Below are 26,590 nucleotides of genomic sequence, written 5' to 3' on the forward strand. Positions count from 1 at the left end.
AACAAACTTAATCACCATGTGAATTGGTAGACTTGACTCGAAGTGTGTACGTGGAAAAACGCGTTCAATGTTGCATCAACATCTTGGAACACAACACCATAAATGCATATGAATGGTTTAAATTAATACATAAATATTTATTTATTTATTTAATATTTTTTAATTAGATGAATAATTCTTATTGTGGGGATATTTCTAGTCCATTAATCTAGTTGTCATTTGTTAATAATTTCGCTATTTTTATTAGTAAATATATACACTTTATTTTAATATTTGTTGAAATAAGACAAATTCTCAAATGTGTGGTGTGACGTGTCATGAAATTTCTGAATGTGGGTCCCATAATTAAATTTATATGACTTTTTTTCCACGTGGCTTTTATTAAAATGCTACAAAATATAAATTCACCAGCATTTATTAATTATTCCGTCGAAAATGTGTTGACTTCGCCATATAAAAAGATTTTGCTTTTCACATGTCACGAAGATTTTTTTTAAAAAAAAAAACAAAAATTATTAATATGAGTTGAGAATTTTCGACATTAAAGATTAGGAAATGTGGCGAGTTGACTGATTAAAGGTCACGTGTGATATATTTATTGGTCGTTTAAATACTTTTGTTATGATAAAAAAAAATAATTTTTTTTAATTATTTAAAGTATTTTATCATTTTAAATACAAACTTCGTACTACCAAAATTAAAAAAATAATAATTCAAAAAAATAATAATTCACTGATTTTTTTTAATATATTTAAAAATTATTCATTTTAAAGAATTTTTTTTTACTCATAATTTACATTTTTTAATATATTTGTATTAAAAAAATATAGTAAAATTAGAAATATAAATTAAAAAAATTCAAATTTTAATATTTGACCACATTCATCTAACACATTAAAAAAAATCTATATATTTATTCAAACTATATATATATATAGATATATAATCGAGGGGATAGGGAGAGAGAATATAATTTCCGATCCCGACCCTATTTAGTTAATGAAGCGAAATTTATATCCCCTCTTATCTTGGTTTTCAATGTAAACAAAGCTTCTTCATCTCGGGTGAATGTCCCACAGAACCCGAGCATTAAATACACATTTCTAACCACTCTAAACATTAAAACGCCCTTATATTTGCATCACATCTTCTCCACGATTTCATGTTGATTATTCTATCTCTGTCTGCATGGAAGAAGAGGGTGATGAGAGAGAAAGAGAAGATGGTGAAAATGGAAGAAGAAAGGGTAGATGGAGTAAGGAGGAAGATGAGAAACTTAGAGCTTATGTTACCAAATATGGCTCTTGGAATTGGCGCTTAATTCCCAAGTTTGCAGGTAATTCATTCATTATGAACTAATTAATTCATGTTTGGTCACTTAGTTTTGCTAATAAACATGAACATGGTACCGTTTAGGTCTATCCCGATGTGGAAAAAGCTGTAGATTGCGTTGGATGAACTACTTAGCGCCTAATATCAAAAGAGGGAACTTCCAAAAGGAAGAGGATCAAACCATCCTTCGATTGCAAGCAACTCTCGGAAATAGGTCATTTGTAACAGCCCAGATACACCACTAGCATATATTGTCTTTTTTGAGCTTTCCCTTTAAAATGCGTCTACTAGGGAAAGGTTTCCACACTCTTATAAAGGGTGTTTCGTTCTCCTCCCAATCAAGGTGGGATTCTCACATCATCTTTGTTGAGAATTGTTGGGAGGGGGTCGCACCTTGACTAAATGATCATGGGCTTATAAGTAAGGAATACATCTCCATTAGTAACGAGGTCTTTTGGGAGAGTCCCACAAGAGCTTATGCTCAAAGTGACAATATCATACCATTATAGAGAGCTGTTATTCCTAACCATCCTTCCTAAACCCTCTCATATGTATACTCAACTCTTACGCAATGCATAATGGATTTGGGCAGGTGGTCTGCCATTGCTGCTCATTTACCGGGAAGAACAGATAACGAAATAAAGAATCATTGGCACACGAACTTAAAGAAACTTTTGGATCAGAACCCGTCAAACACGGAGGTTGAAGAAGCAGCAGCTAGTTCATGCTCGGAATTAAGAATCCGAGAAGAATTGGATGAAACCCTTTTTGTTTTGAATTCAGATATGGCAACCCCAGAATTGGCAGCCAAGCATGAAGGCATGAACTTTGGGGAAACTGAGACATGGGTTGTTGGTTTGAATGCTGAACACTCTATGGAACTGGGCGGCAACTTATGGACCGATCCTTTTGTTCTTGAAGACCCTTTAAGTTTGGATAATAACCCAACTCATGTACCAATGGATCTCTTTCAACATTATGAAATGTTTCCTCCCAGTGATTGAACAACGTTTTGAAAAAACTATTTTAAACGTTAATAAATGATGTTATTGGCTTAAATGTTTGTTAAAACAATTCAAAGTAATGAAATGTCGTGATATGGACTTATACAACTATCCTATCTTCTATTCTATGGCCTTCGTAGCAACGTCGTCATTCATATAGGTATCTTACCTAAAAGAAATAAGAATAGCATGTGACTCGAGTTTTTCTTAAAGGAATAATCACTGATTGAGCTCATAATTATGGTCAGAAAATGCAATCACGTGTAATCATATTTAGACCTATTCTTGCCTAATACATCATGACATGCCTTGATCTCTACTTCTAGTCGTTGATGATATCCAACTTTGAGCAAAATTTAACGATATAGTAGATTTTCTCGAGTAGAAACGAATTCGGGCTGAAAATTAGGTATAGTGGCAATTTTGTAATTTTTGTGAACTTCAGCGGCTTTTTGGTCATTTTTCCATTTTTAAAAATATTTTATTCTGAAAAAAATCCCAAATTTTTATAAACACTCCTTACCTTACTTTGTCACTTTTCCCTTCTGGACCCTTGAGATTATTTCTTCCAAATTAATTAAAAAATCAATAAGTTTGCTGAAAAATTAGTAAAATGACCATTATACCCTTTTCCTTCCCAATTCTTTTACAACTTAATTCCTTTTAAAATCTTACTAGGGCACCTTAAACTTACTCGTTAGCATTTAAAAATTAGTTCAAATACATAGTTTTTGAACTTCCGTGGTGTTAGCTCGTATTTGATAAGCCCAACTCTATGTGTTTGTACAAACACGTTGATTACAAAGTTGAAATCTACCACAATCAATATCAACAGTAGCTTATACAATATCACTATCTATCAAACTTTCTTAGTCATTTTCATTTGAAACAATTCACTAGTATCGTCGGCACATCTTCGTTCATTGAAACATTCCTTAACAAAGTATTCCTTATGCGTATATGAGTGCTAGTAGCCTATTAATCTCTTTTCATGAGACTAAATTTTCACAATCACGGTACAAACATTGCTAAATCTAAACATGTTAGGAAAAAATCGTTCCACTCTTCGTGTTGATGCTAAATCATGACACCGACCCATTCAATAATAGAATAGAGAAAATACGTGTGACATAGGAAGGTAGAGTAGGACGTTAGAGATATGAAAGCCCGAAAAAGGTCAAACTAGGTCGTGGGAGACTATCAAATAAGTGAAACTCCATGGAAAAGTTGAGACAAAGAAAGTCTTTTGTGACATTATTTTCACATTATTGCAGATTTTAAGAATGTGTGGTCTAGGATTTTTAGCTCCCATTTTCTAAGTTAAAACCTTGGCAAATTTGTGTGCTTGTCGAATGGCAATGGGACGATGATGTTTGGAAATCCTGACAGGGCACAACCAGTTTGGTCTGTATAACCCAAAAAAAAAAAAAAAAAACATCAATCAATCAATTAACTATAGGACCCGCATCTGAGCTGTGTTGAAACAAACCAAGATTCATCATTCACACACTGAGCCCTATGAGCCCTATGTTCGTCAAGCCCATTAAATTCGGGCCGCTATCGTTCTTGAAAGTAGATTTAGGTATGGAAATTTATGTGGATATTATGATTTAAGTGGTCCTATTGTGTGTCCCGTGGTAGGAAGCAGTACTCCATTTTTCATTACAAATTCTAGAATACGACCGATACGATTGATTGGTCTATGTGCCTCTCTTATTACTTGGATACAATTCGATTCTTCTATGGCTAAATCTCAATTTGTGGAAAGCCTTCGATGGCTTCCTTATGAAATATCTCTTTTGTGAGCTCTCACATTGAATGGAGAGAAAAACGAAACATTTCTTATAAGGGTGTTAAAATCTCTCCCTAGGAGATAGAGACTGACAGCATACGTAACGGGTTAAAGTGGACAATATTTGCTAGCGGTGGGCTTGGACTGTTACAAATGGTATCAGAGTCAGTCATCGAACAGTGCGAGGCACTAGTCAGAGTAGAGCTAGACCTTTTCGATAATAGGCGCGTTTTAAAATCGTAAGACTGACAACAATACGTAACGGGTCAAAACAGAAAATATCTACTAGTGGTGGGCTTAGACTATTACAAATGGTATCAGATTTAGACATCGAGCGGTATGTCAACGAGGACGCTAGCCCCCAAGGGAAATGGATGGTGAGATCTCATATCAGTTGGAGAGGGGAACAAAACATTCCTTATAAGAGTGTTGAAACCTCTCCCTAATAGACGCGTTTTAAAATCGTAAGGCTGACAGCGATACGTAACGGATCAAAGCGGACAATATCTACTAACAGTGAACTTGGGCAGTTTCATATTTTTTCTTCGTGATATTGACCACATTTCTAATCCTTAACATAAGTTTAGAGACCGATGTTGTCCCACTTCACGTGCTTAGAGATCATTATCCAATAGTATATGTATGCCGAAATTTATAAAGTAAAAGAAAATGGATTTTAAAATTTAGTCAAGAATAATTCAAGCTTGTTCAATCAAAAACAAATTTGGAAAAATTTAGGTACACTATGAACATAAAACTAAAATCAACATTCGTTGTTGTGTGGTTGAAGTTGGGAGGAAAATTATTGTCAATCTCATGGGTCCTCAAATCTAGGACGGATCTTTTTTTGTATAGCTTTTTAATTTGTTAAATCATTACTTTAAACAACAAAAGTTCATTATTATTATTATTATTATTATTATTTGAATGGTTGCGAGGTTAAGAATCACATATCTCCACAATGGTATGATGTTGTCCACTTTGAACATAAGATCTCGTGAATTCAAGTATAACCCATGTTGAATAAGTAAAGAACAAATTATATTTTCAAAAGAATCTGATATCATCGAAGGTGTTAGATGAACACGACTCTTCAAAAAGGTATGATATTGTCCACTTTGAGCATAAGATCTCACGAATTCAAGTAAAACCCATGTTGAATAAGTAAATAACAAATTATATTTTCAAAAGAATTTGATACCATCGAAGGTGTTAGATGAACACGACTCTCCACAATAGTATGATATTGTCTACCCTGAACATAAAATCTCATAAATTCAAGTAAAACCCACGTTGAATAAGTAAAGAACAAATTATATTTTCGAAAAAATCTGATACCATCGAAAGTATTAGATGAACACGACTCTCCACAATGGTATAATATTGTCCACTTTAAGCACAAGATCTCATGAATTCAAGTATAACCCATGTTGAATAAGTAAAAAATAAATTATATTTTCAAAAGAATTTGATTCTCTACAATGGTACGATATTGTCCACTTTGAGTATAAGCTCTAGTGACTTTGCTTTGGGATTCTCAAAGAACTGGTACTAATGAAAATAGTATTTCTTGATCATAAACACGTGATCATTCCCTAAATTAGTAGAAGTGGGACAGGGAATAATTTGAATTTGAATGAAAGCGATGGGGAAACGTGGAACACATACAGAAAGTGACAAGGGAAGGATGAGGCCTACAATCATAGATGACTGTAGTTTTGTGATAATCCAACGCTCTTGACCTCTCGTTTGTTGCGTGTTTTTCGTTTTACGAAAGGTTTTCAGCCATTTTTTGGTTTGTTTTCACACTCATATTTCTTCCATCTTACCTCAAATATTGACATCGCACAAATGACGACATGGGTCTTGTAAGCTTCTTGGCTCAGCTCATCCCCACCCCACGCGGATTGTGTCTGCTGTCGGATCCTTGTGAAGTTGTTGATTTAAATTCAGTCCCCTATAGCACCACTCCAAGCTCGCTCGCCCACTCTCTTGGTGCCTCTGTTGGTGAAGAAAATGGTGCGAGCTCCTGTTGTTGATAAGGATGGAGTGAGGAGAGGTGCGTGGAGCTTTGAAGAAGATGAAAAGCTTAGAGCTTATGTTCAGAGATATGGCCCTTCCAAATGGCGGGAGCTTCCCACGCTTGCAGGTACTCTAATCAATCTTTAGCTACTTCTAAACATGGGTTTTTGAAAAGGATTCTGATTTGGGTTTTGGCACTTGTAGGGCTCACCCGATGTGGTAAGAGTTGTAGATTGCGATGGTTGAATTATCTTCGTCCGGGTATTAAGCGAGGGAATTACACGGATGAAGAGAATGACTTAATCTGCAATCTCCATAAGAAACATGGCAATAGGTATCGAGATTAATTGGGTTTAGTGTTCCTTACTTATAAACCCATGATCAACCCTTTAATCGAGGCTCGACACTTGAGTCACTTTTGACTATACTCATCTCCCGACGATCCTCCTCTTGAATATCATAGAGTTTCCTCTGAAGTCCTTGAACAGCCTCCCCTAAGGCTCGACTTCTTTTCTAGAGTACTCGAGTAAAGTACACTTTTTGTTTGACACTAGAGTCACCTTTTGACTAGCCATCGGGGACTCCTCTCCCAACAATCCTCCCTAGAACAAAGTACATTATAGAGCTTCCTCTTAAAGCTCACAGAGCACTCGAACAACCTCTCTTTAATCGAGGCTCGACTCCTTCTCTAGAGCTCTCGAACAAAGACTTGAGTCACTTTTGATTACACCTTTGAGGCTCCAACTTCTTTCTTTGACACTTGAGGATTCTATGGTATGATATTGTCCACTTTGAGTATAAGCTCTCCTCACTCTTATATCAATACACATAATGTACCTTACTTACAAACCCACGACCAACCCCTTAATTAGTTAACGTGCGACTCATCTCCCAACACAGACTATTATATTAGTATAGAAAATGAAGTGTTTTTTTTGCTTTCAATTTTCCAGATGGTCGACCATCGCTGCAAAACTACCGGGAAGAACAGACAACGAAATAAAGAACCATTGGAACGCGCACCTAAAGAAGCAAGTGAAGCCGAAACCACAATCATCAACTCAACCAAAACCAAAGCAATTAACATCCCAAGTGATTGAAGCAAAAAGAGAAGACTTTACGGGCTATTCCTCCACCACATTTGGGATTCTAGAGAGCTCATCTTTGTCCCAACAAACATCTTCATGTGATGACAATTTCGCCACCCAAAATTGGGGAGTGGAAGATTATGATCGAAGTGGGTACTACCAAGATTTCTGGACTGAACAATGCGTAAGTGATGTTCTTGATGGGTGCTTAGAATTCTCAGCAGACTACGAAATTGGTATCTTTTCACCACAACATCATGAACCCACCTACGACGATAATTACATAGATCTGTTCTGCTCCTTACTGTAAGTGAATGGCGCCCATTTGGGTGTTTCTTAGATTGTTCTTCCTACTCTAGTGGCGTTATGATGATGCATTTGGGATTTGTAAATTTTTTGTGCTCCATATCGTCACAAGTCTATGAACACAGAAATCCTTGTTGGTGTTAGACGAACACGACTCTCCACAATTGTATGATATTGTCCACTTTGAACATAAACTCTCATGACTTTGCTTTGGACTTCCCAAAACGACTCGTGTCAATCGAAAGAATATATTTTAATTATAAACTCATGGGAGTTTCATCTACCAACCGTTGGAACTGTTTGTACAATAATTTAATGCCCGACCCATATCAAACCCTTTTGAGGCCGGGCATTGGACTGAAAGAAACGGCCGCCAAATGTATAGTTTAAAGTTTTATTCACATAATTGGTATTAACAAAAAAAAAAAAAAAAAAAAAAAAAAGTCTCTCGAAAAAGTTGATTTGAAATAAGTTTTAACCAAACCTCACTTCAAAAAAAAAAAAAAAAAAAAAAAATCTTTGTATTGCGGTAAGCCTCACAATTTTAACAATTCACTCGGCCTACTGTCTAGTGTCTATCCACGAGGCTAGCATCATCGCTGACAAACCGTTCTGTGTCTAAATCTCAGATTCCATAATCTACCCATTTGGAGGCTTAGTGTACTCGCTGGCACATCGTCTCATATGGATCTCACATTCTACGGGGACCCACAATCTACTCCTTAGGGACCGACGTTCTTGCTGGCATATTGTTTGACATTTGGATCTCATATTTAAAATTATTTTTAAATGATGCTTTTGGAATCAATTTTATAATTGAGGAATTAAGAAAATATATATTTAAAATGGTAAGCGCATAATTGAAACCTACGAGCATTTATAATTTAAATAATAATATAGCCAACATAGTTAAATAATTAATATTATTTTAATATTTTCACCGACAAAAGTCATACCAACCATATCTCAATTACATTTTATATTGAAAAGGAAAAAATAATATTAATAATTTAATCTTTTTCAACTCAAGGTCCTAAAACTGAGTCAACTTTAATACTATTGGTGGGTTCAATTATTGTTTAATTTTGCGTCATTAAAATTCTTAATATTAGTCTATAATATTAAATAATTGCTTACCTAATGAATTTTAAATAATATATATATTGCGAAATTATTTTCGATTTTTAATTTATAAGGATGGTAATTAAATTTGATTGAGTTGAATTAAATTAATTCGAATTTTTTTTTTAATTTTAAAATATATATTTTTATTTATGATAAATTATACATCATTTTTTTTATAATTTATTTTTCAAAAAATCACTGCTTAAAAATGGTTGTTTGTGTGAGATCTTACTTCGGTTGGATAGGGGAACAAAACTACAATAGGGTTGAAACCTCTTCTTATTAAACGCGTTTTAAAACCGTGAAGCTAACGGACATTGGACGGTGTGCCAGCTAAGACGGTGGTCCCAAGGGGTGGATTGTGAGATTCCACGTTCGGTTAGAGAGGAGAACAAAGTATTAGTGTGTAAATCTCTCCTACATTTTAAAATTGAATCGGACACTGGACAGTGTACAAGCGAGGACGCTGACGGAGATAGGATAATGTAATATATAGGCGGGAAGGGAAGAAGGGAGCAAGGGGTGGTTTATAGATATGTAGGGTTCCTTTTTTTGTGCGAAGTGGTGCGAACATTGTGGGTTTCGGCTATTAAAGAGAGAACAGAAGCTTGGGTGTATATAGTTAGGTGTAGACCATCTGCACAGCCCCTCCATGCATTTATGAAACACTTGGTTGCAGCATCACCCTTAATATCATCTCTCTCTCTCTCTCGGTTTGCATGTGACTTTGCTCAGAAACTACGACGCATCAATGGAACAGCAGCGGGTAGATAGGGACTCTTTACAATGGTATGATATTGTCCACTTTGAGCATAAGCCCTCGTGGTTTTGCCTCAATGTAGATGTATTCCTTACTTATAAACTCATGATCATTCCCTAAATTAGCCAATGTGGGACTTTCTCCCAACAATACTCAACAATCCTCCTCTCGAACAAAGTACACTATAGAGCCTCTCCTTTGAGGAATATGGAGCTCTCGAACAGTCTTCTCTTAATTGGGACTCGACTCCTTCTCTGGAGTCCTCGAACAAAGGAGATGTATTTCCTACTTATAAACTCATGATCATTACTAAATTACTCTCAACAATCCTAACATAAATGAAGCATTCTTTGTAAGGGTGTGGAAACCTCTCCTTTGAGGGAAAGCCTAGAAGGGAAAATCCTCATGTTGTAAGCCGTTGTTGTTGTCTTTTTGCTTGCATCATATACAACACCAATTTCAATCTTTCAAATCTTACTTTCAAAACTCTCTTTCGAAATCTCTATGTCCCCATTTTCTAAAACTTTCTTCTTAAACTGGGGCTAGAGACTCGAGCATACGTCGTTTGGCCGTAGGCGACGTAAGAACGAATTAGCTTAGCTCATTTGTTGCTGGGAAGTGAGTGTCACACAATCGCAAGTCCGCTGCCATAAAAAATGCGATTGTGACAAGTGGTGAGGAAAATATCTACTAGTGGAGGGTTTGAATCGTTACAACGACTCTACGCTACAAAACACAGAAACCCATTATCTACTCATTCATATTACGATCGAGCGTTCTTACCTTCTTTGTGTTACACAAAATTGAAGCAACAATCCAAACTCTCCAACTTTTTAAGTCGTCTCACTACAATCAACTCTGTCTCTTCAAACTACATTATTGTTTTCCCCCTTTTGTTAAGTAATTATATGGTCTACTCTATGAGTGTCTCATGCACAAAAATGGATTCTTTTCACATGCCTACTTATTATTAAACCCTAACAATCCTATGCCATTATTGTCTTACCTCAAGACACTCATATTAATGTCCAAACTTCATCTTCTTCTTAAACCATATGTATTTTATGCGTGTGATTTGAACATCATAAACTTAGGCACGTTTAATATCATAAACTCGTTGTTGTGACGTGAAGTTCACTCCAAAGAAGCCAAGAGTAAGTGGATGAATGCCACTCATTTGGAGGAGGACCCAACTAAGTTTAAAGTAAAATACTACACATTATAGAACTTGGAACCTAAATCTAAGCTAAAGGCGTCTCCTTTTTTTTAATATCAACCGTTTAGGGTTTAGGGTTTAGAGTTTTGAATATCCATGCAATAATGGGATTGATATCAAATTTTAATTTGAATGTTGTCTCTCTCTCTTTCCTTCTTTATGGCTCCTCTCAATTGTCCCATTCCTCACCTCGTTCTTATTATATGTTTGATGGGGAAATCTCATCATAGGGGACCATCAAATGGGTTACCAAACACGTAATATTTTTGAATTTGTCAGATCCCACGTCAATTAGAGAGGCGAACGAAACATTATTTATAAGAGTGTGGAAACATTTTCCTAGTATACGTGTTTTAAAACTATGAGGCTGACAGCGATACGTAATGAGCCAAAGAGGGAAATTTCCACCTGGGTTTAGGCAATTACAAATGGTATCAGAGCCAGACAGTGTGCTAGCAACGACGTTGGCCCCTAAGGGGTGGATTGTGAGATACAACATCGATTGAAGAGGGGAACGAAACATTTCTTCTCCCTAGTAGACGTGTTTTAAAACTATGAGGCTGACGGAGATACATAACGAGTCAAAGTGGGCAATATCTACTAGAGGTAAGCTTGGACTGTACAAATGATATCAAAGCTTGACACTAACGATTCGCTGGCCCCTAATGAGGTGGATTGTGAGATACAATATCAGTTAGAGAGGAGAACGAAACATTTGTTATAAAGGTGTGGAAACTTCTCCCTAGTAGATGCGCATGACGGTAATACGTAACATGCTAAAGCGGATAATATCTATCAACAGTGATTCTCGTCTTTGTCGGCTCGTCTCCCTTTAGGATTAGTCAAAAAGTGTATAAGAAAGCACAAGAAATTATTGAATTAGGTATATAAAGTATAGAGTTAATCTGTGCTAGAAAACTAAGCGACAGAAACCACACTAAAACCCAAAACACAAATCCAACGTCCGACCACCACCACCACCACAACCACCACAACGGCCTCACTACTTCAAAGCTATGTTTTGTCTTTCTTTGGTCCCAAGAAACCCAACAAAAAAGGAACACAAATTCCTTCTTTTCCCCGATTGCCCCATACTTCTACACATTACATACATACAATACCAAACCAAACAAACCAAAACTATTCTGCCATTGCCATCCTCATCGTCGTCTCATCAACAGTGCTGTATACACCTCTCATTCTTGCTCTGCCTAACACCCACCTTTCTCTTCTTCCCATCCTTATCTGCTCTGTTCGTCACGGCGGCGGCGGAGGAGGATGTGCCCATGAACGTGTTTTCACTTTCAGAGCTCGAGAAATGGTGGTCCAGTACATTGGCCGCCGTGTCCGACCTCTGTTCTGTATCCAATCTTCCTCTTTCGTACCCATTTATTACTATCTCCTGCACTGCCTTGAAGCATCTCCCCAATATTTCCTCTTCCTCCTCCTGCACCACCCGCAGTCCTTTTTAATCACAATCTCCCAATTATATATTTCTCTAATTTAAGATTGCATTTATTGCATTCTCCTCTCTCTCTCTCTGTCTCTCTGTCTCTCTGTCTCTCTGTTTTAATGAATTTTAACATAAAAGAGGAAAGTGGGGTATTTACTTTATTAACGTATGAACAGTTGAGAATTGCTTTTCTGAAGCAAGGATATTGGATTGGGAAGAGCTCGTGTGCGGCGGAGAGCAGAGCAGAGGCTGCAATTACTGATGCCTTGAACTCCAAAAGCTCAATCCCTACGAACAAAGAAGCAAACGCAATGTCTGTTGATTGATGCAGCAAGAATGTGAAGAAAAAAAGTTCCTTTATTAGATTTTTAATTCATTACCATTTTGAGCTATGAAGATGATCTCTGTAGCTCTGGCTTTGAGAGCTTGCAACAATGGTGGGTCTCTGAGTTTGAAGAGGGAAATGAAGAAAGGGACGAAGGAGAAGGGAGTGATGGAGCGCATTCTCCATTTAAGAGCTCCCAAGATGAGAGATTCCATCCTGTGTACTGTTTGGGGATCAAAGATGAAGCCTTCATTCCCCTGTTTCAAAAAAAAAAACAGAGTCAGCTCTGGATTTGCCATTTGGGTATTGCCTACTTGTTCAATAATACCTGAAAATCGAAGAGATTGTGCTCTGTTTGCTTCATTTTGGCAGCGAGAGAAACACAAGAGACGGCAAGAAGCCTCAAGACCCATGGCTTTGGTTGCTGTAAATAACGAACAACAATTTTCAAAACAGGGGAAACAGGGGAAGAACGAACGCTCTGTTTTAGTTTCAGTGAAAAGACATTACCGGCACTCCCTGAAAGGAGAAGAAACGATCGAGGTAATTGACGGCAAGGTACGATAAGTGTGGATCGATGTTACAGCTACAACAGCACTGCAAATGAGAGAGAGAATCAGGGGAAAGAAGCCCATTTGAAGGAGTTAAAGAAGAGAAGAAGAAATGGGTTACCTGAGAGATTAAAGAAATGGTGTCCTGTCGAACAGAGGAACCGGAAGGAGAAGAATGAAGGGTGTGGAGGTAGGTTGGAGAGAGCATGTGATCGGACTCGATGAGGAAGAGAGTGGCGGCGTCGGAGGAGTGAGGGTGGTGGAGATGGGTGAATGGGTTTTCGAGATCGAAGTCCATGGAGAGGGAGAGAAGGGAAGATGTTGAATGGGAGAGAGAGTGGTGGTGGAAGAGGGAAGGCATGGTTTAAAGAAGAAGAAGAAGAGGAAGTGATGATGAGAAAAAGCAGAGGTTTCGCTGTTTCTTAAAAGAAGTTAGAGGAGACTTCAATGTTACTCCTTCCCTGCTTGGTAGTTTGTTATTGGGAACCAAAATTGGAAGAAAATGGAAAACTATATAAATATATATATACTTAATTTTTGAATAATAATAATAATAACGCTTGATATTAGAGTGTGACCCGAGCCGTGTGCTAGCAAGAACAAGTGGATTGTGAGATCCCATGTCGATTGGACAGGTGCGAGAACATTTCAAGAGGGTGGGGTCAACAAGAACACTGAATTGTGAGACCTCACTTCAGTTGGATAGACGTGGAAACTTCTCAAGGGAGTGGATGGGGAGATCACATGTTGGTTAGACAGGCGCAGACCTCTCAAAGGGGTGGCTAGCAAGGACAGGCCCAAGGTGGTGGAATGTGAGATCCCACCTCAGTTAATATAGGTGTAGAAACCTTTTTAAGGAGAGTGGATTGTGAGATCTCACGTCGATTGGACATGTGTGGAAACCTCTTAAGGGGGTTGCTAGAGAGAACGTTGGGCCCAATGGGAGAATTGTGAGATCCCACTTCAGTAGGACAGGTGTGAAAGCCTCTCAAGAAGGTAGATTGTGAGATCTCACGTTGGTTGGACAGATGCGGAAACCTCTCAAGAGGGTGGCCAGAGAGGACACTAGGTCAAGGGGGTGTATTGTGAGATCTCATTTCAGTTGGACAGACATAGAAGACTCTCAAAGGAGTGGAGTGAGATCCCACGTCAGTAGGACTCATATGGAAATCTCTCTTCTAACATAAGCATATTAAAACTGTGCTGCTGACAACAATATGTAATTAATCAAAACAGACAATATCTACTCAGAGTGAGTTTGAACGGTTACATTTAAAATTTATTTAAAAACAAAAACATAATTTTTTTTATAATAATAAAAAAAAAAAAAAAAGAGTGAATTAATGCGTGCATAAAGTTAAATGATGAAATTGAGAGCCTCTTTTGCACATAGATTATGGAATATAATTAAGTAGGATTAGGACATGAATGTGTTGGAACTTTCCAAAGGACAAAAGGCATCCTATTTTAATCACATATTTATGGCCTTAATCCTTAGTGGTTTTATGTTTAAAACAAAAATTAAACCGAAAACGCATCTATTTAGAAGTTTTCACATCTTTACTACTAATATTTCGTTACTTTCTTCAACTAACATGAGATCTCACAAATATAATCCCACCTCCAGTCCCATTTATGTAACAGAAAAACATCTTTACCAGTAATGTTTCATTCCCTTCTCCAACCGTCGTGAAATCTCATAAATATAATCCCGCTTCCAGCCCCATTTATATTTCCCGTCTAAACAGTGAATCCTCACCCCATTCAAACCACGACCCTCCACGTAAAATAAGTGGGGTTCCCGTCTAAACAGTGAATCCTCACCCCATTCAAACCACGACCCTCCACGTAAAATAAGTGGGGTCCCGATACGTGTGAAGAACGTTCCAATAGCTTTTAATTTATGGGGAGAATTTTGTATAATGATTTAAATGTTGACCAGACCACTTTAGAGGGGATTTATTTAGTATTTTGTAAGGCTTTCACTTTTCTTTCTCTGCATTGATTTAAGAGAAAGTGTAAAGACACCAAATTATTTTTCTTTTTCTTTTTATTTTTATTTTTTATTATTCTTCCTTTAATTTTTAAATTGTAAATAAATATAAATATAAATATAAATATAAATATAAATATAAATATAATATATAGTATATGGTAAAGCATTTTTAAATTGAATGTGACAGATTTTATGAGTGGGTATTTCACGCCAAACCCCCCATATGCACCATACACCATCATTCATAATTTCAATTATTTTTCCAATTCTTAAATATATACATACATTTATCTCCCAACCAACCCACATTAATACCCACATCCACCATTATTTTTCTCCCATCTTAATTATTACGTCTCCTTTTACTACCATTATTACTTTAGAATATGGAACGCCACGACCCAACATTCTCCTGCTTTCCCTACGACATGGTTTCGTTACCTATTCCTCGCTTCCTAAGAATGAAGACTATCACCACATATCAACACGAGTCTTTCCAACAGGTGTATCTTAGAAATTTTTTTTAGATAAAACATGCTTAACTATGAAGTTCCTATTATTGAGTTACCAAAAAAGAATGTGCACTTTATTGGTATAGGTAGTAACTTTTTAGTTCTGTGTAATAGACCGAGCCCACCACTAACAAATATTGTTTGCTTTGGCCTATTACAATCGCTGTCAGCCTCATGGTTTTGAAATGTGTCTATTAAGGAATGTTTTGTTCATCTCTCCAACCGACGTGGAATCTCACAATCCACTTCCTTTTGGACTCAGTGTCTGACTCTAATATCATTTGTAAGAACTCAAGCCCACTACTAGTAGATATTGTCTGCTTTGGCTCGTTTTGTACTGTCGTCATTCTTACAGTTTTGAAATGCGTCTACTGGGGAGAGGTTTGTGTTTCGTTCCCCTTTTTAACCAATATGGAATTTCACAGGTTCATTCATGTATCCCTCTTTTAGTGTCATATTGTGGCGTTGAATGTGTGTTTGAAGCGATGAGAAAAGGTGGTAAGAATTAGGTTAGCATGCATGGAGCTTTTGTAGAGTTGAAAGACAAAAATAGAAAGCAATGGAGAGACAGTGAAACAGATGTGTGGAAGAATAGTCAAGGAGACATAGTACACACATGTCGTTAAAGACACCAGTTTAGCTTCTTTCAACCACCTACACTTGTCCATGTCCATGCCGTCTGCTTTCTTTGGTATTTGGATTGTGATGGCTTCACCAATTGGGCCGACACATCCATAAACAAAACCAATCATGGATCACTCCAATTTCTAATGGATTGGATTAGGAGTTGTACACGATATGAACGACGATTTCGAGGGCTCGACCGCTCGAGTTGGGTTCATAAATTTTTTTACACTAACTTACACATTCGGATTAGTTGAATGGGTAACCCAATCCAATTCGAAAATTTTCAGAGCTCAACGTTGCGTTATTGACTATTAAAAACAAAAAAAATAACAGAATTTTAGATAAACTTTACCCAAATCAACTTATAAACGAATTTTTTCTCGACCTAAAAAAAAAAGTTATATTCGAGATTGGATTACAAAAGGGAAGGAATAACTAAAAAAACAAATAATAACATTCTTATAAAACTAAAGACATCAAAATTGCAAATACTTGTCCGAATTTAGTGCAACTTATTTCTAGTTCGAATTAATTATGAAATATATGATATTCGTAATTAGATATTTAATTAGTAGTATATTTTATTTTATTCTCAAGATATAGTTAGTATTTATATCCTAGGTAAAAAGGTTGTGAATATCAATTCAGATTGAACTTTCCATCCTAATTCTATTTCTCATTCTTAAATCGTATCCTAATTCTATTTCTCATTCTTAAATCGTGTGTCAATGGTGGACTCCTCCTGTTTTTCAGTGAAGGTTATAGACAAGTGCCTGGTTTCTCCACCGCCGGGCTCCGTTCCGGCGACCCTTCTGCCGCTCACCTTCTTCGACTAATGTGTCTCCGATATGCACCCACACGGCTTCTTTTCTTCTACGAATTTCCCCGCTCCACCGCCCATTTTACCCACGCCATTCTCCCATCGCTCAAACGCTCTCTTTCCCTTTCTCTCCAACACTTCTTCCCTTTTGCAGCCAATCTCATCCTCCCTCCACACCCCCACAAGCCCCATTTCCTTTATACCCCTCACGACTCTGTCCAATTAGCCATAGCCGAGTCGGATCCCTCCCATTTCCACGCCCTCATACCCGATCACCCAAAAGATGCTCGAGATGTGTACCCATTGTTCCAAGATTGGCCCATGTCTTGCCTCTTGTCAGATGGGACTCAAGTCATTCCTCTCATGGCTCTGCAAATCACCATCTTCCCTTACCATGCCCTTTCCCTATGCGTTTCGTTTCTCCACGTCGCTGCTGATGGACCTGCACTCCATCATTTCATCAGATCCTGGGCGTCTATCTCTGCTGGAAATGGCCTTAATGGTCCACTGCCGTCTCACGATCGGACTGTTGCGCAAGACCCAGAAGGACTCGAATCCGCTTATCTTCGCCATCATTCTGAACCCATCAATTTTGACAGTGAGCTCATCAGTCGGCGTTTAAGCGACAAGGTTAGAGCAACTTTCTCGTTGTCCAAACCCCAAATCGAGAGACTCAAAAATTGGGCGAATTCCCAGATAACCAAATCGACCCAATTTTCGAGTTTTGTAGTGACATCCTCTGTGGTTTGGGTTAGTTTCATTATGTCGCGTGAGTTAATCAGTGGCGGTAGTGGTGCAGAGGATGAAGCGTGCTGCTTCGCGTTTGCAGCCAATTGCCGTAACGAACGACTTGGGTATCGAATCCCAGTGGAGTATTTTGGGAATTGCTTTGCGTTTTGCCTTACGGCAGTAGAGAAGAGTGAGCTATTGGGGGAAAATGGGTTAGTTGTGGCAATGAAAGCGATTGAGAAAAGAGTGGGAGAAGTGAAGAAAGAGACGTTGAAAGACGTAATGGCGGAGACGTCGGTGTGGAAGGAGTTTGTTGAACGTGGAGCTGCGCTTTGTGCCGCTGGGTCGCCGAGGTTGGGCGCGTATGACACCAATTTTGGGTGGGGGGAGGCCCATAAAGACCGAGGTGGTTCAAGTTGATCGTGGGAGGTTGTTTTCTATAGGGGAATCCAGGAACGAAAATGGTGGCATTGAAGTTGGGTTGGGTCTGGGTTCGGCTCATATGGCTAGCTTTGTTGCCGTGTGGGAACAAAACCTAAAGCTTCTCGGTTGCTCGTGACAAGATTTGTATGTATATTTTATTATAATTATAGCAGACTCTTTGTAATGGTATGATATTGTCCACGGTTAGCATTAGTCCTCCTACCAATAGGGAGTGTATTCTTTGATTATAAATCTATGATCATTTCTTAAATTAGTCGATAAGACTTTCATCATCCAACACCTCCCTTCGAACAAAGTACGCCTCCTACCAATGAGGAGAGTATTCTTTGATTATAAACCTATGATCATTCCCTAAATTAGTCAACGAGACTTTCATCAACCAACACCTCCCCTTAATCGAGACTCGATTTGTTCGACATTTGAGGATTTACCAATCTATTGGCACAACTAAGTTTAGGGCATGACTCTATATCATGTTAGATGAACACGACTCTCTACTGTAGTATGATATTGTGCACTTTAAACATAAGCTCTTACGACTTTTCTTTCGGTCATGAGTCCCACTATTTTTTTTCTTTTTTTTTTTTTTTAATTCACGTTAGGTAATTACGAGGGTAAGAAAGTAAAAGTAAGATGGATGAATTGGTACAAAACAAAATAACATTTATGTTATTGGAACTAAAAAAAAAGACTTTTGGAATAAAAAATAAAATAAATAGTTGATATGACGGCAATGGAATTTTAGGTGAAAAGTAATTTATATTGAATAAAAATAATAAATGAAGTAATTCGGGGAAGATTTATTGCCTATTATTATATAATTATTATTATTGTTAATTACACAAACTCCTTTCTAAATTACTACAATAGAAAAAGTAAAAAAGTAAAAAAGTAAAAAACAAACCACTTTCTATTCTTAATTTAACAACTTATTTAATAATATTTTTGTTAACACGTTATTTGTTATTAGTTTTTTTTTTTTTTTTTTGTTAGATAATTATTTAATTATTTTGCAGTCTCTAGGCGAGTGAAGTCCACGCGGCATAAATGTTAACTGGAATATGAATTTATTTTTTTTATCTTTTTATTTTTTAAGCTGGCTGAAGAAATTATGAGCGCGATGGAGATGGATGTGTAGCTATCCGAAACAGGTAATGGCGACGCGCCTTTCTGAATCTTCCCTTCCCTCCACTTTCTCCGTTTATATATATATATATAGTATGTTTTTCAGCCCACTGGGGAGAGAGGTGTTTAAGATTTCTGTAATTCAGTTCCGTCAACGCTTTGGTTTTCCGGTGGCTTTTCCGGGTTAGTTCGAACTTTTTTAATTGCTCCGCAGCCTTTTCTCCTGATTCTCTTTTCGGAGATTTCTATATTGTTTTTTTTTTTTTTTTTTTTTTTTTGCTTCTTCTGGTATTTTACGGGCATTTCTAGGCGCCGACGGGGAAGATAGAGAATCAGAATTGTGGAAATTTTCTGTTTCGTTGATCTGTTGCTTCTCTGCAATTGTTTAACTCTGGAATTTGAATTTCCACCTGATTTTTTTTCCTTGGGGGGAGGGGGGAGAGGGGGCATAATGATCTTTACGGATCAGATATATTCCTTGCGCTTTTTGATGCTTTAACGTCTTGAATATTCTGAATTTTGTCTGTTTCGCTTTTCGAATGGGCCATTTTCCCACTCTTAAAGATTCATTGCTGCCGAGCCGAGGTTTTTGGTGTAATTTGTGTGTAATGTTAATATCTTGTACAATTATGGACATGTAGCATTCGTAATCTATAATGTCGTAATCGTATATGTTGACTTGCAATTTTTGTGCTATATTGGCAATTCATCACGGGATTTCTCTGAAAGCGTTACCCTTGTGAATTTTTATTTTATTTTTAGAGGTCTGAAATCGGTTAAGAATCTATACCTAACCTGCTACTCATGATCCATTGCATTTGATATTGAAGATTTGTTGAGTACTGATCAACTGATCACAAGAATTGGCATCTATAATCTTTATTTGGGGACTGAATAAGTGATGGGATGAAGTTTCATTTCTTTTATTTTCTTTATGTTTTTGTTCCCAAATGATTCAGGCGACTAGTGTAGAATGGTATTATCTTGAGAAACCTTTGGTATTCACATAACCTACTAATTCCAAAAATTTTGCAATTCATTGATTTATGTGATTTAAGGATATCTATTTTGCTTTGTTGTCTGCATAAATCAGACTCATGATACCCATTTTACTATGAGAATAAATTTATGAACACTTTCCCAATTTTTTTTTTTTTTTTTTTTTTTTTTTTAATGATGATGCAAATCGTGCAATGATGCAGTTCAAAGCAATGGCGACAAATTTCCAATTTGATTCCGAATTCTTTAAGAATTTTCTCATCCCTGATTACATACTCCGACCTGAAGCTGAAGCTAAAGTTGAGAGCGTTCCTTGTGTTCCCAATTGTCCTGTCTTAGTATTTATCAACTCCAGAAGTGGTGGTCAGCTTGGTGGCAGTCTCCTTAGCACATATCGTTCTCTTCTCAATGAGAAACAGGTGATTTTTTGGTTACAAAGGTTTTAGATGTACTTTGTCGGCCTCTGGGAGCTATATAGGAAATTACTGAATTTACTGTTGGTTGACTTCTATCTGACTAATTGTAAGGTTTTTGATTTGGGGGAAGAAGCTCCTGACGTGGTGCTGCGCAGATTCTTCTTGAACCTTGAAAAGCTTAAGCTTAATGGCGATGAAATTGCAGTCGAAATTCAGAAGAGATTGCGACTAATAGTGAGTTTCTGATGTGCTTTCCAATATTTACGCCAAGTTCAAAATTCTTTGGTTTAGCAATATACACTGTTAAATTCCATCCTCAATGCATTTGATCTTTCAGGTTGCAGGGGGTGATGGAACAGCTGGCTGGCTTCTTGGAGTTGTTTGCGATCTTAAGTTATCTTATTCACCTCCAATTGCTACAGTGCCCTTAGGAACTGGAAACAATCTTCCTTTTGCATTTGGTTGGGTAATTTTTTTAAAATTATTTCACACTTTCTGGTTACCATATTAACATGGTAGCATTGCAAAGGATGTTGAGCAAATATAATTGAAAACCGAGTTCATATATTTGATTGCTGCTTTATTATTGATTAGAATGTTGGTATTGTCGAAAACCTTGTTGATAGGCATTTGAAGGATGAATGCATTTCTGTGAAAACTGTGCATTTTAGTTTGATATCAGCCACTGACATCGATATAATGTTTAATATCCTCCTGATATTATTATCAGGCAGCACAAGAATTGAAACAAAAATATTTTCCTAATTTCAGGGAAAGAGGAATCCTGGAACAGACCTTAACGCTGTGATTTCGTTTTTAGATCAAGTCCTGAAAGCAAAGGAAATGAAAATTGACAAGTAAGAAAACAGGATAGAAAGGCTGACACACACATGTTTGCATATGTATGTGCTCGTCATAAACTCTACATTATCATAATCAAAAGCTGTAATGGATCTTGTTATTGTTGTATGACAGTTGGCATATTCTGATGAGGATGAGAGCTCCAGCAGAAGGCTCATGTGATCCTATTGCTCCTCTTGAATTGCCACATTCCCTGCATGCATTTCATCGGGTCACCGAGGGTGATGAAGACAACGTGGTAACTACATACTATGTGGAACACATTCCCTATTTGTATAAGATTTTGATATAAAAGAGTATTTTGATGTTCTAATAAATCTTAGTCGATTATATTGTTTTCTCTCCAAGAAACCTGCATGCGAAGCAACTCATCACCATCTTAAGTAGTTACTTACTGGGTTAATTTATCCACCTGCCTCTTATCTGAAAAAAAAATTAGCTGCCTATTTCAACACCTGCAAAACTACATTGTCATACTCGAGGTTGAAGTAAAGTTGTACAAAAGGTACTTTATAGCTGAGTTAGCAATTCAGAATACAAGACAGGAGCAATGATGTATTTTGACGGAGCTTATATTACAATAGTATTGGATAAGTGATGGCTAGATCTCACTCTATGCAAGTATGCTATTTTGGAACTAGTCTTGAATAGAGTTCTTATTTATGAAGAGCTTAGATTACAGAAGACTTGATAAATACTCGACGTATGTCCTTGGAAATGAGCAGTTTTAACTGAACCATGAACTGTGATTGAAAGATACAAGTGATAAATATAAATTAGAAACCAAAGTCATCCTCTCTTGATTATACTTCGTAACTATTTAGCTCATTTTCAATTATAAGTTCCATTCTTTATTTTTTAGCAATATTCTTAACGTAGATTCTGAAACTATATAAAGATTATGCACTCAACTCAACATGTAGAAAAAGTATTATTTGCGGAAAGATGGGCTCAAGTTCTCTCTCTCTCTCTCTCTCTCTCTCTCTCTCTCTTTTTTAATCTCATTTTATGGAAGAAATTTCACCTTCAGTTATGTTTTTTATTAGTCAATTTTCTTCTCTCTTTATGTGCTGAACTACTTGATTCTCAGGAAGGTTGCCTCACATTCCGTGGGGGATTTTGGAACTACTTCAGCATGGGTAAGACTACTTCCATGACAGTTCTAGATAAAAGTTTAACATGTTACTGAGATTTGTAATACATCACAGGAGATATGTCCTAAATCATTTCCGGAAAGAAAAATCCTTATTTTGATGATCTCTTAATGGCAAATTTATTCGACATTCGGCTTCTACTGTTTGCAATTTTGTATACTGTTAATTTCCAATTTAGTTTGCAATTACTGGTAATGGTCTCTGACATGAGAGTTGTTTCTTCGTTTTGATTGCAGGAATGGACGCTCAAGTATCATATGCTTTTCATTCTGAGAGAAAGATGCATCCTGAAAAATTTAAGAATCAGTTAGTTAATCAGGTAAGTGTTACAAATGTCTTCATGAATTTGCTTGCAGTCTAGTTTCCAATCATACTAAAATCTTTATATGAGATAATAGATACTATGAACGCAATTGATTTTTAAAACATTGAACATCAAAATATGAGCTTCAACGTGTAAGCTTTCTTGGATATAATATGTCAACCACATTTAACTCTTTGATTATTAGTGTATTGCTCATATACCAAAATTTAACCTTTTTCTCCTCATTTGTGTACCAGAGTACCTATGCAAAGATTGGCAGCACCTGGTTTTTTGCTCCTTTGTTTCATCCTTCATCCATGTGCGTACTCAAATGATTTTATTTATTTATTTTGTGCGGGGGGAGGGGGTACTTCATAGTGAAAAGTAGTAACCTAAATTACCAACCGTGATGAGGTACACAAAATTTCCAATACATCCCTCATGAGGTATTCAACAACCCCCGTAATGTTTCGCCTCCCCACCATTGGGAGACTTAGCAAAATGCACTGAAGCATCTTGCCAAATCCCAGCTCTCATCATTAACCACTCCCTCATTTGATTTCATTATTTCCAGAAACTCCAATGAGTTGTTTTAGCTTGATCCATAATATTTTAGCCTTCTTCTGTTCTATGCCGCTTAACATCTGTATTAAGTTTCTCCCTTGCTGCTATGTGGAGATCCCAAGATTGGTTGAAACTCACATCTAAATGCCTAAAACGTGCTACTGTATTCTGTACTGTCAATGAAAGAATAGGCGGTCTTCATTTTCCTTTTGCTTCTTACTGATTTCAGCAACGAGGGTTGAAAAAACATGTTAATGCATCTATTCATCGTAATGACTCCCCCATTGAACAGCGTCCACACACACCAAAAAAAAAAAAAAAAAAAACCACTTTTTTTTGCTCCTTGTAATCACCACAGAATGGGTTACCCTGTCTTTTAACTCTGGTAGTCACCATAGAATGATCTTTAACAAGTTCAGAGCAATTGCGCCACAACTCTGATTACAATGGAAAAGGCCTTCAAATTTTAATGTAACAAATGGGTATTTCTGCTTATTTTTTCAAAAGAGAATACAAGAATGATATGTTTCATTAACCTTCAGTTTGTTCCCTTTTCTTTGTTTAACTAGTTTCCTGTCACTATATAGGAATATATCTCAAATTGCTAAGGTCGAGATCATGAAACATCATGGTGATTGGCAAATGTTGCCTATACCTCCTGGGTAAAGTTTTTCAGCTTTCAAAGTTACTTACTGGACCCAATTCTACTTTCTTCACATAACTTCTGTTTTGGAATGATATTAAAAAAATTGTTCAAATTTCAGATAATGTCTTTGTCTGTTTGCACTAATCTGATTTTCTTTTGAACTGCAATGTACTCAATTACCATTTTTCTCGAATGACATGCCCTTTTCTCATTTTTACCTATCTGATGCCTATAATATATTTATCCTTCCAATTTTTTGCTTAGCATGCAGAAGAACAAGTATGGAAGTGTTGACGCATCTCATTTATTTTAGTATTGCATGTCTTATTGTGAATACTACTTCTATTGTTTTAAAATTATAATTTGAAACTGAAACCAGCAAGCACCGTACATCCTACTTTTTTCTTCTTAATTAGTACTCTATTACTTGATTTGTGTCTATATGGTCTTGCTAATTATTCTCGCAAAAAGATAGTGTACCCCTCCTCTGTCACCTTGGTTAATGATAATGGTTAAGATGCTGTCTGATAACCATTTTGTTTTCTAATTTTGGAAGTCAATCTTATAAGCACTATTTTAACCTAGAGTTTCCTTTTGTCACATGTTCTTTAAACCGAAATTGGAAAACTAAAAAAAGTAGTTTTCAAAATTTGTTTTCATTCTTTTAAATTTGGCTCAGAGTTTAAATGTGTTCTTTAAAAAGTGGAAAGATTACCAAAGAATTTGTGAGGGGAGAGCAAGTATAATTGTTAGAAACAAAAAAACGAAAAATGAAATTGTGGTCAAACGTTCAGTGGTGTCTAGGACCCTTTCCTTATGATACCGTGTGCTTCTCTTTCTTATTAAGAAATGTTGTTCCCTGATGTTTGCTACAGAATCAGGTCAATCGTATGCCTTAACTTGCCCAGCTTTTCCGGTGGATTCAATCCATGGGGTAAACCAAATTGCAGGAGGCAGCGTGATGTTAGTTCCCGATCTATTTATTTTCTATTTAGATTTGAAGTAATCTGAATCCAGATGTTGGTGCAATGCTTTAATTACTTTCACGTGTCTCTTTTAGTTCCTAATGTCATTCCTTCATGAAATGTGGTTTATAGAGAGACTTTACTCCACCATACGTCGATGATGGCCTTCTTGAGGTTGTTGGATTTCGGGATGCTTGGCATGGACTCGTTTTGCTTGCTCCCAGTGGACATGGAACTCGTCTTGCGCAGGTGAGAAAATTTAATCAAGGACTGAGGACACAAGAGGGTCACTAATCTATATTAGCTAGTCTTAGTTTAGGTGGTAACCTAAGCACAACGAATTGACTAAGACATATATACTTTCAACTGAGAGTTAAAAGGTTTGAATCTCTTCACCGTAAAAAAAAAATCTTTAGTCTTTTTGGTTAAAAATGGTTGAACATAAAGTTGGTATATTAAAGTAGACATTATGGTAAAGCCTAACTTCATTCTATAAGTCCAATGAAGGCTTTTGAAAGCAGATAAAGATTCGTTTATTTCCATGTGTTACAGTTGTGGATCATAACCTTCAGCATATGGGATATAGGTTATGGTAAAATGCTCATAACAGCCAAAACTATTATATTTATGTTTATTTTCATAGTAATGAGGTATTGTTCTGAATTTGTCTGTGTCTCTGTTGTATTTGCTCACACTTCACCTCTGATTTGGTGCAAGGCTCATCGCATCAGGTTCGAGTTCCAGAAAGGTAAAGCAGATCACACATTCATGAGAATTGATGGGGAACCCTGGAAGCAACCCCTCCCTGCCAATGAATCTGTTATGGTGGAAATCTCTCATCTTGGCCAAGTCAACATGCTTGCCACCCATAGTTGCATATCAAGAAGTGTTAATGATCCCTCAACACCGAGCAGGATTGATGAGGATTCAGAAGAGGAGGATTGTGAAGATGACTCCACAAAAGGTGGAGAAGAATTCAGGAAATTTGGTGCAGCAGCAACCTTTAAGATGCCAGATGAAGTTGATATTTCTCAACTTAGTTGAAAACAACAATTTACCATCTTTTCTCTCTCTCTCTCTCTCTCTGAATGATGATCATTTATTGCTATTGAACAGCGGGCATATGTACTTATTATAGTGATCGGTTTGATTTCCAATAAATGTTTGCATATTTACATATAGAGTGACTCAAAGAGTTCATTAACATGGCAACAAGAATCTGGGAGAGAACAGAATGTGTATCCTCTGGGTTCTTTGTTGTTCTATCAGATTGTGGTATTTGTAAGCAAATAGTTCGTATTGGGTTATTCAGTAGAGCTTTGTAAGAGGAGATTGCTTTGTTTAATAGTGATGAAAAGTTATAGAGATCGAACCATCAATTTCTGTGACGGTAATTCGTGTCTTAAATGTATTAACAATTCGTGTCTTAAATGTATTCTGTTAATGAAATATTT

At 36.8% G+C, this 26,590-nt stretch overlaps 5 protein-coding genes across 7 annotated transcripts; 4 read left to right on the forward strand and 1 right to left on the reverse strand.

The window, feature by feature from the left end:
* The first annotated feature begins 1,147 nt into the window (after positions 1-1,147).
* On the forward strand, positions 1,148-2,338 carry LOC111777046 (transcription factor MYB30-like). The gene is made up of 3 exons (XM_023656488.2): positions 1,148-1,336; positions 1,417-1,546; positions 1,925-2,338. The coding sequence occupies exons 1-3, from the start codon at positions 1,189-1,191 to the stop codon at positions 2,334-2,336; spliced, it is 690 nt and encodes a 229-aa protein (XP_023512256.2). The 5' UTR covers positions 1,148-1,188; the 3' UTR covers positions 2,337-2,338.
* Positions 2,339-5,953: 3,615 nt separating this feature from the next.
* LOC111777469 (transcription factor MYB30) lies at positions 5,954-7,760 on the forward strand. Its single transcript, XM_023657093.2, has 3 exons — positions 5,954-6,277; positions 6,355-6,484; positions 7,104-7,760. The coding sequence occupies exons 1-3, from the start codon at positions 6,145-6,147 to the stop codon at positions 7,546-7,548; spliced, it is 708 nt and encodes a 235-aa protein (XP_023512861.2). The 5' UTR covers positions 5,954-6,144; the 3' UTR covers positions 7,549-7,760.
* Positions 7,761-11,497: 3,737 nt separating this feature from the next.
* On the reverse strand, positions 11,498-13,398 carry LOC111777468 (putative cyclin-D6-1). The gene is made up of 6 exons (XM_023657092.2): positions 13,096-13,398; positions 12,934-13,020; positions 12,752-12,847; positions 12,479-12,680; positions 12,256-12,386; positions 11,498-12,092 (listed from the first exon to the last, which is right to left on the reverse strand). The coding sequence occupies exons 1-6, from the start codon at positions 13,333-13,335 to the stop codon at positions 11,820-11,822; spliced, it is 1,029 nt and encodes a 342-aa protein (XP_023512860.2). The 5' UTR covers positions 13,336-13,398; the 3' UTR covers positions 11,498-11,819.
* A 3,437-nt stretch (positions 13,399-16,835) lies between these two features.
* Positions 16,836-18,355, forward strand: LOC111777467 (coumaroyl-CoA:anthocyanidin 3-O-glucoside-6''-O-coumaroyltransferase 1). Its single transcript, XM_023657091.2, is given in 3 exon segments — positions 16,836-16,940; positions 16,943-18,042; positions 18,044-18,355. Coding segments are annotated over 3 exon segments (1,377 nt in total). The 5' UTR covers positions 16,836-16,837; the 3' UTR covers positions 18,218-18,355.
* Positions 18,356-19,172: 817 nt separating this feature from the next.
* LOC111777466 (diacylglycerol kinase 5) lies at positions 19,173-26,315 on the forward strand. Of its 3 annotated transcripts, none has more exons than XM_023657087.2 (13): positions 19,173-19,253; positions 20,430-20,645; positions 20,754-20,876; positions 20,980-21,108; positions 21,414-21,499; positions 21,618-21,741; positions 22,594-22,642; positions 22,894-22,976; positions 23,219-23,280; positions 24,113-24,187; positions 25,047-25,134; positions 25,269-25,385; positions 25,854-26,315. In XM_023657087.2, the coding sequence occupies exons 1-13, from the start codon at positions 19,233-19,235 to the stop codon at positions 26,178-26,180; spliced, it is 1,500 nt and encodes a 499-aa protein (XP_023512855.2). In that variant the 5' UTR covers positions 19,173-19,232; the 3' UTR covers positions 26,181-26,315. The 3 variants fall into 3 exon arrangements, with proteins under 3 accessions (XP_023512855.2, XP_086974769.1, XP_023512856.2); XM_087118643.1 differs by having other exon boundaries at positions 21,618-21,738; XM_023657088.2 differs by lacking the exon at positions 19,173-19,253 and adding an exon at positions 19,268-19,410.
* Positions 26,316-26,590: the final 275 nt, after the last annotated feature.

The sequence above is a fragment of the Cucurbita pepo genome, chromosome 16, assembly GCF_057944985.1.
Source record: "Cucurbita pepo subsp. pepo isolate OVF chromosome 16, ASM5794498v1, whole genome shotgun sequence".
In the NCBI taxonomy this organism is placed as follows: Eukaryota; Viridiplantae; Streptophyta; class Magnoliopsida; order Cucurbitales; family Cucurbitaceae; genus Cucurbita; species Cucurbita pepo.